Source organism: Calliphora vicina, chromosome 2 (genome assembly GCF_958450345.1).
Source record: "Calliphora vicina chromosome 2, idCalVici1.1, whole genome shotgun sequence".
In the NCBI taxonomy this organism is placed as follows: domain Eukaryota; kingdom Metazoa; phylum Arthropoda; class Insecta; order Diptera; family Calliphoridae; genus Calliphora; species Calliphora vicina.
In genome coordinates this window covers 37,316,136-37,323,764 of record NC_088781.1, presented here as the reverse complement: position 1 = coordinate 37,323,764, position 7,629 = coordinate 37,316,136, and the positions used below count along the sequence as shown (strand labels likewise).

At 31.2% G+C, this 7,629-nt stretch overlaps 1 protein-coding gene across 1 annotated transcript; it reads right to left on the bottom strand.

Moving 5' to 3' along the window:
- Positions 1-5,459: 5,459 nt before the first annotated feature.
- UK114 lies at positions 5,460-6,820 on the bottom strand. Its single transcript, XM_065499780.1, has 3 exons — positions 6,634-6,820; positions 6,037-6,266; positions 5,460-5,674 (listed from the first exon to the last, which is right to left on the bottom strand). The coding sequence occupies exons 1-3, from the start codon at positions 6,696-6,698 to the stop codon at positions 5,553-5,555; spliced, it is 417 nt and encodes a 138-aa protein (XP_065355852.1). The 5' UTR covers positions 6,699-6,820; the 3' UTR covers positions 5,460-5,552.
- Between the last annotated feature and the right edge of the window lie 809 nt (positions 6,821-7,629).

Sequence of the window (7,629 nt, the reverse complement as noted above, 5' to 3'; positions counted from 1 at the left end):
TGTTTTGGTAAAATAGCGATATTCATAAAGTTAAAAATTCAAAACATCATAAATATTTTGTTCTGAAATTAATTTTAAAATGGTTTTTTCTTGTTTTAAATATATGAGTTTAATCTTTTAAACAGAAATAGGCTTGTAATAATCGGTTAGAAAATGGCAGAGTTATGGTAGTTTAAGTCAGGATGCTCTCCAAATAAAGCAAACTACGGTCAGCTGTTTTTTAAAAAAATATAAGAACATGTATTTTAGAGTATCCCTTAGAATTACATTTTTTGAAATGCTGAAACGGTACCCCCTTAAAACTTTCGTAATGACCTAATGACCGTAAAGAAACTGCAGTTAAAAAAATAATATTTTTTTTGGATGTACCTGCGAATATGTTAACTGTATCCTATGAAGATAAAAACTCATAAACAAGTAAATATGGATATATTTTAATTAAGAATAACTTTTGTTTCAAAATATGTTAATTTTGTTTCTACATTTCTTGTTCTAGCGGCCTGAGCCACGTTAATGGCCTGGGAAATTTTTAATAAGTTTAACATTTTTTGACCAATTTCAGCTTTTTATGTCTCATTAGAACGATAATTACATCCTTTAAATTAAATTGCAAAAGTAATTTTTTAATGGCAAAATTTTTACAATAACTCCAAAAAATGCGTTTTTACGATTTACATAAACATTTTTTCAGGATGATTTTTTTTACCATTGTTCACCAAACTAGGGGGTGAGACTGGCCAAAATCCAACATTCGTTTATTAAGGGCCACCCTAAGGTACATATATGTGTAGTTTCCATGACAAAAATCGAGGCTACGTGCCCAGAGTGACTATTTCTTGTTTCCAGACCTGAAGAAAGAACAAATTTGACAACAACGATGAAATAATTTCACAAAAAATACCTATTTTCATGACCTCGGCCAATCTAATTTTTTGGACGGGATAAAAAAATTGGAGAATCGTTGAACAAAGTGTGTTGAGCTCCAAAAACCTTTGTTTCATTCCAAATTCCATGGACTTTTTGTCCTTATAAAATTCTCTGGTGAATCAGATAAATTTATTTTATCAAAATTCACAAAAGTCGATTTTGTTTTGGTAGAAATTTCATTGAATATTATTTGTGCCGTCTTGTAATAGGTAAAGAGCAGTGGTCGGCACTCACAGCCATGAGTCAAACGTAATCGACTACTCAGATATACACAACACTCTTTAAAATTATCAATGTGGACCACCCAGGGGGGTTCCTGGAGGTTCACATTGGTGCATTTTAAATGGGTCAAAGTGGGATTCTTCAAAATTTAACCGTTGGGTCAAAATAAGGAATATCAGAATTCATTTTAGAGGTATGGTTCCTTGGGCAAAGTTTCTTATTTTGATTCCTAGAGTACGATTTTCCTTGTCACTTGGGCGATTTTTAAATCGACCCTCCCTATTAAGCATAAAAAAACAATCTGAAAATTAATTGTATGCAACATGACAAATATATACAAGAATTTACTAATATCAGAATAGAAATAGAATATAAGTAATTGCATAGTCGGTTTTGCTTGAAAATAATTCTCCACTTGTTTCTTATTTCGATTTATTTTTTTGTTCAAGTCATTTGAACAGTTTGAACATTTGTTTTTATAACACAAATGTTTAGATTAGTTTGTACATAGAAATCTTTTTCGTTATTTTGTTCATTTGGCTGGAGATTTTCATTTCACCATCTCAACGACAGGTTGGTAACTTGCGAAATTAAATTCAGGTGCAAAGTTGGAAAATTTTTTTGTTTGTCTGTGTTGTTTTGAAATGCTGGCTTAATTTTGGTTTTTTCTTTAGAAATGTTGTGGGTGATTTCTCATTAATTTGAGTTGAATTTTTTTTTTTAATGTCAATTTTTTTTGTTGACTCAAAATTACTATTATTACGGGGAATAAAAAAAAACATAATCAAAGGAAGTTAAAATTATAGTAAGGCAAAGTCAATGTGATATATTCGTCTGTGACGATTCAAATAGTACGAAGTAAATCAGAAAAATGGGCCAAATCCTAAAATCTGTGGTATTAATTTTATGTGTATAAAAAGTATATTCAATAATTTCTAAATATTTCAAATTAAACTTCTTTATTATCGCCTTCATATAATATAACTTTATTAAAAAAACTAAATCTAAACCGCAAATAAATTTGCCAGTCTATAGTCAAACACATACATTTTGTATTGTATGAAGTTAATTACACTAATTTTTGATTCACCTGAACTATTCAATCTAATTATTTTTAAAAGTAGAGAGAGATCTTTTTTTTATTCTTTTGAAATTTAGACAACCGCACATTAGCTTGAAAAGCATTTTTGTTAAATAACCACGATTTTACTTGTGGACTTGCAGTCTACTCCTATGAATAGCAACGGCATGAAACAACTAATAAAGCAAATGACTGATTAGCGGCCTGCCCTGGTGTAACCAACAAATCTCACATTAAAAATCCATTTAATATGGGGGGGGGGTTAATAAAGTAACGTATATTTAAACTGAAGACTAAATTACACATGATTGAAATGAAATGGTTATATATCTATAACAAAAAAAATAATAAATGAATTTAAAGAGAAGACTTACATATAAAGAGAAATTGTGTGGCTTTTTTTATTATCTTTAATGATATGAAAAATATTTAACAAATTATTTAGCCACAAATTACGTTTAATGTATTAAAATTTCTATAAATAAATAAAATATTAGGAAACACTTGTTATTGATGTAAACTTATTTAGCAAAATATTTACATGGCCCTAAGTAGTCGACCATCCGGAACATACATACATTAAACATGAAATATCTCTTACGAGGGAGAGTCAATAAGTCAGCGACTTTTTGAATTTCCCAGCTCTTAACTGAAAAGGCAACACTGCTCCTGTCAACAGGAATCTGCGACTTGCCTCCTGTCAAAATTTTAACAATCTGCGTCACTGAGTTTGTATTTGACAGCCATTGATAGCAGAGTATCTCGTGATTTGAGGTGAAATGGGAAAAAAGTGAATTTCGTCTGTTCATTAAGCATTATTTTTCACGTAAAAAACCCATCACTCAAATAATGGCTAAGCTTGATAAATACTATGGAAACTCTGCATCATAAATAAATTTCAATGGTAAAAAAGTGTTTCACTGAATTTCGTTGTGGCCGTACAAACGTTCTGGTAGCCCAGAACATCCGAAATAATTTAAAACAAGTAAGAAAGTATAATACCCTACACTAAGGCCCTAATTTTGTAAATCACGTCACCAAAGTGATATTTATATGGAAAGCAAAAACAAAATTTCTAAAATTTGAAAAATTTTTTTTTGTTTTATATAAAAAATTTTCAAATTATGAAAGTCAAATCAACGCTTGAATTATGGTGCGTTTGTTTTGTTAAGAATTTGTATATAAAACAAAAACAAATTATTCAAATTTTTGAAATTTTGTTTTTGCTTTCCATATAAATATCACTTTGTGACGTGATTTACAAAATTAGGGCCTAAGTAAAAGAGCAAAAACATTTTTCTTTTAAAATTTAAAAAATTTATATTTTTGAGTGGTTTTTGGAAGTGGGCCTTATATGGGAGCTATGACCAATTATGGACCGATTACCATGAAATTGGGTCGTGTGATTTATGTCTATATGAAAGTTTACTATGTTGAATTTTGTGTGTATACGAAAATTTTTAAGCGATTTATGCACGTTAAAGTGATTTTCGAAAGACTTATTATGGACCGATCGTAACAAAATTTGGTGACATGAATTTTGTATATATAAAACTTATTTGGAGCGAAATTTGTGGAGATACATATATAAATTAAACATTTATGACCGATAAAATCCAATTTCGGAAGGACTTTTGTATGGGGACTAGTTGAAATAATGGACCGATTTCAGTTAGTTTCAATAGGCTTGGTCCTTGGGCCGAAAAAATAATATGTACCAAATTTCATCGAAATATCTTCAAAATTGCGACCTGAACTCTGCGCACAAGGTTTACATGGACAGCCAACTAGCCAGACGGACGGATGGACATCGTTTAATCGATTCAGAAAGTGATTCTAAGTCGATCGGTATACTTTAAGGTAGGTGTTGGACTAATATTTTTGGGCCTTACAAACATCTGCACAAACAAATAATACCCTCCCCACTATGGTGGTGTAGGGCATAAAAAGTGTTTTACTGAATTTTGTTGTGGCCGTACAAGCACGGAAGATGTCGAACGTGTCGCAAGATGGCTGCCGCTTCGCTTACAATCCGGTGCACACATGTGCAGATTCCATGACAAAAATCAACGAATTCGGCTACAAAATACTCCCTATTCCACCCTATTCTCCGGATTTAACAACGAGTTACTATTTCTTGTTTCAAAACCTGAAGAAATGTCTCGGCGCAACGATGAAATCATCTCACAAAAAATACCTTTTATATGGAATACAAAAATTGGAGAAACGTTAGACAAAGTGCATAAATAGAGTGTCCCAAAAACAGGCAAATTAAAAAAACCGGTTTCCGGTTTAACCGAAAAAGTGTGTTTTTGAAAAAACCGGTTTCGATTATTGTCTTTTAAAAAAACCGGTTTTTGTCTTCAAAAAACCGGTTAACCTCTTTATATTTAATTTTTATTTAATGGAAATTTAGCGTTTTTGAATTCTGTATGCAGTTATTTTATATATTTTAGGAAACATTGTCAAATGCTAAGTTTTCTATAAAATAAATCAATATTTTTAAAAATAAATATTTTCATAAATATGTTTGAATGAGCTTTAGAAAATATATTTCATTAAAACCGGTTTACCGTCTTACAAAAACCGGTTTGTCAAAAAGCGATAAGTTAAAAAAACTGAAACCGGTGGAGTTTACAAAGATAAAAAACCGGTTGATCGGTTTTCGGTGTATATTAAACAAAAAATTAAAAATTTGTGAAAATGAGCGAATTCACTTAATTGTGAATAAATTCGAAAAGAATCAATCGATTTTTATGATCGATAGCTCACTTAGTTGCTATTATATTTGGGTTTGCGACAAAGTAATAAACCTGAACAAGTTCAGACGTTTTCGATTTTTCATGAGTTTTTTAAAACATAAAAATTTGCTATTTTCACGTAAAAATTATATTTTTTGCTTAAATTTGTTATTATAACTCGGAAACTACTGAGTCGATTAAAACGCAATATATAAACGGATTAAAGGATATGTAAATATGAACTTTTCTAAGTTTACTTCAATAATATCGGACTAACCCTTTTTGAGTTATCATAAATTATGTGGAAAAAAATTCAAAATTTTAGAAAATAAAATTAAAAAAAAAATCTATCCATAGAATTGAAGAATTTTACCATTTTTCAATTCTATGGATAGATTAGTGCAGTCTTTTTTGCTATTGACCTGTGTTATTGATATTTCCTATTTGAATTTCCAATCTTCAATGACCTTTGACAAAAACATACATAATATTTTTTAAACCGATTTATTTATTTATAGTTTTTATAAAAAGAATGAAACAAATTACAATTTCGAGAACGTCTTGGTTTTCGACTCATCTAGTCAAGCTGAGGTGGAGGTCTTGACATCACCAGTCATGGCAATGCATTCAATTTCTACCAAAGCATCCATGGGTAAGCGGGCAACTTGGAAACAGCTACGGGCGGGGAAATCTTTGTTGAATACTGTAGAGAGAGAGAAAATAAAGGGGAATAAGTGGTGAGTTCAAAATAAAACTAAATTGAGCATAAACACAATCTTAAAGAGTGTTAAACTAGGGAGACTGATTCAAGTGTTTTGTTGATAAGCCAAGAAATTGTTTAAACAAATCAAATAAAAACATAAACACCTTTCAATCGAACTATGAGATAAGAGCATTTAGTAACACACTACACCAGCTGTAGAGGTTATTAAATAATGAAATATAAATTGATTAAATACTGATTAGAATTTAAACGAAAACATCAGCAATCGCTAATAGAATTAATAGTTTCACATTGATTAAATAACCAAAAAAGATTACGAATTTGGATTACTGTCAACTTACCCTTTTTGTACACCTCATTAACGGCACCAAAATCATTGAGATCCTTCAAAAAGATGGTATTTTTTACAACCTTATCGACGCCAGAATCAGCAGCAACAAGTACAGCTTCTAGATTCTTCAAGGCCATTTCAGTTTGTTCGACAGCACCACCCGGCACCAATTTCATGGTTGCCTTATCCAAACCCAAACAACCAGAAACGTACACAGTACGATCAGCCACAACAGCTTGACTTTACAGCATTACAATTGTTTGGCAAACGTATGGAAGGATGGAAGGCAGGTAGCAGGGAACAGGGCACGACACCAAATGGAGTTGAGGAGTTGAGTTACATTGTGTGGAACAGCCAGCCAGCAATAAGAATAATGACAAAACACCATGAAAAGAGACAAGATAAAACATGTGTTTACTAATAAATGACTCTTGTTTTAAAGTATAATTTTTACAAATCATAAAACAACAATGTAGCCATTCATTTCCATACATATTGGATGATGTTGGACGATGATGATGGTGTACTTTTGTGGCATGCTCCTTAGATGCTTATTTAGTTACAGACTTTGCTCCATAACTATGGTGCTATGCAAATGGTTACTTACTTGTAGGGTGCCACTGGCTTGGCAGCGTTATTAGTGCTAATCAATTTTCTGATCAAAGTTGCCATTTTAGTAGAGTGTAGTTTTTTATTTTGCTGTGGGTCTAAGTTTTAAGTTTCTTTGCTTGAGCCAAAGAAATAGTTCTGCACTTGTCAAATGTTGCCGCTCAACTGGGTGTTGAGTTGTCTGAGCGTTTTTAATATTGTGTGTGCAGCGGCTTGTGTTTTTGTCTATTCTCTAAGGTTTTGTTGTTTGTATTTCGCACTGGCTGAACTTAAAAGAATGTATTCAATCGCTTAACCTTAATGCACAAAAAACTGTATTTAAATTGCTCCCCACATAAGCTCATTGTCGATCCAAATTTCTACGTATGTAGGTATCAAATGCCTTTGAAATACCCCTGTAGCCAACCTAAAACCATATGTCTCTATGTCAACACTCTTTCTATATCGATAATTGTCCTAGTTAAAAAGTCGACAAGCGTCAGTAGAGATCCGTTAGTAGGGTTTTTATCCCGGGAATTCCCGGTACAAATTTCCCGGGAATTTTTGCCAATTTTTCACTACCCGATTCCCGAGATTTTTTGTCGGGAATCCCGGGAATTAAAAACTGACGAAAATACATAGAAAACAAGTTAGAACTCTATTTTTTTTTCACCAAAAAACAGTGAAAAGCTTTTTACAGTTTTTTGCTTATATCTCGGCAATAATAGACCGTTTTTTATTATTATTTATTTGGGATTTTTCGTATGAAATTTAAAAAGTGAATTCATTATTTATAGAATTTATTTCTAATTGAATCATTCTAATTTCTTTAAATTTCTTCTTCAAATCCATAACAAAATAGCTTCAAAAGTTTGAATGATTAAATTTGTCTTCAATTAAAATCTAGTACAAAAAGGTTTCAGACAATTTTTTTAAATTAATTTTGTAAATGATTTGATTCCACAAAAATTTAATCATTAAAAGTTTGAATAAATTCTGTTAGTAGTTAACTTTA

Excerpts from the sequence above, each read along its gene's own strand:
- UK114 (XM_065499780.1), bottom strand. The coding sequence starts at position 6,698 with ATGGCAACTTTGATCAGAAAATTGATTAGCACTAATAACGCTGCCAAG. Across the intron at positions 6,267-6,633 it reads AAGCCAGTGGCACCCTACAA|TCAAGCTGTTGTGGCTGATC; the intron begins GTAAGTAACCAT and ends AATGCTGTAAAG. Across the intron at positions 5,675-6,036 it reads TAATGAGGTGTACAAAAAGG|TATTCAACAAAGATTTCCCC; the intron begins GTAAGTTGACAG and ends CTCTCTCTACAG.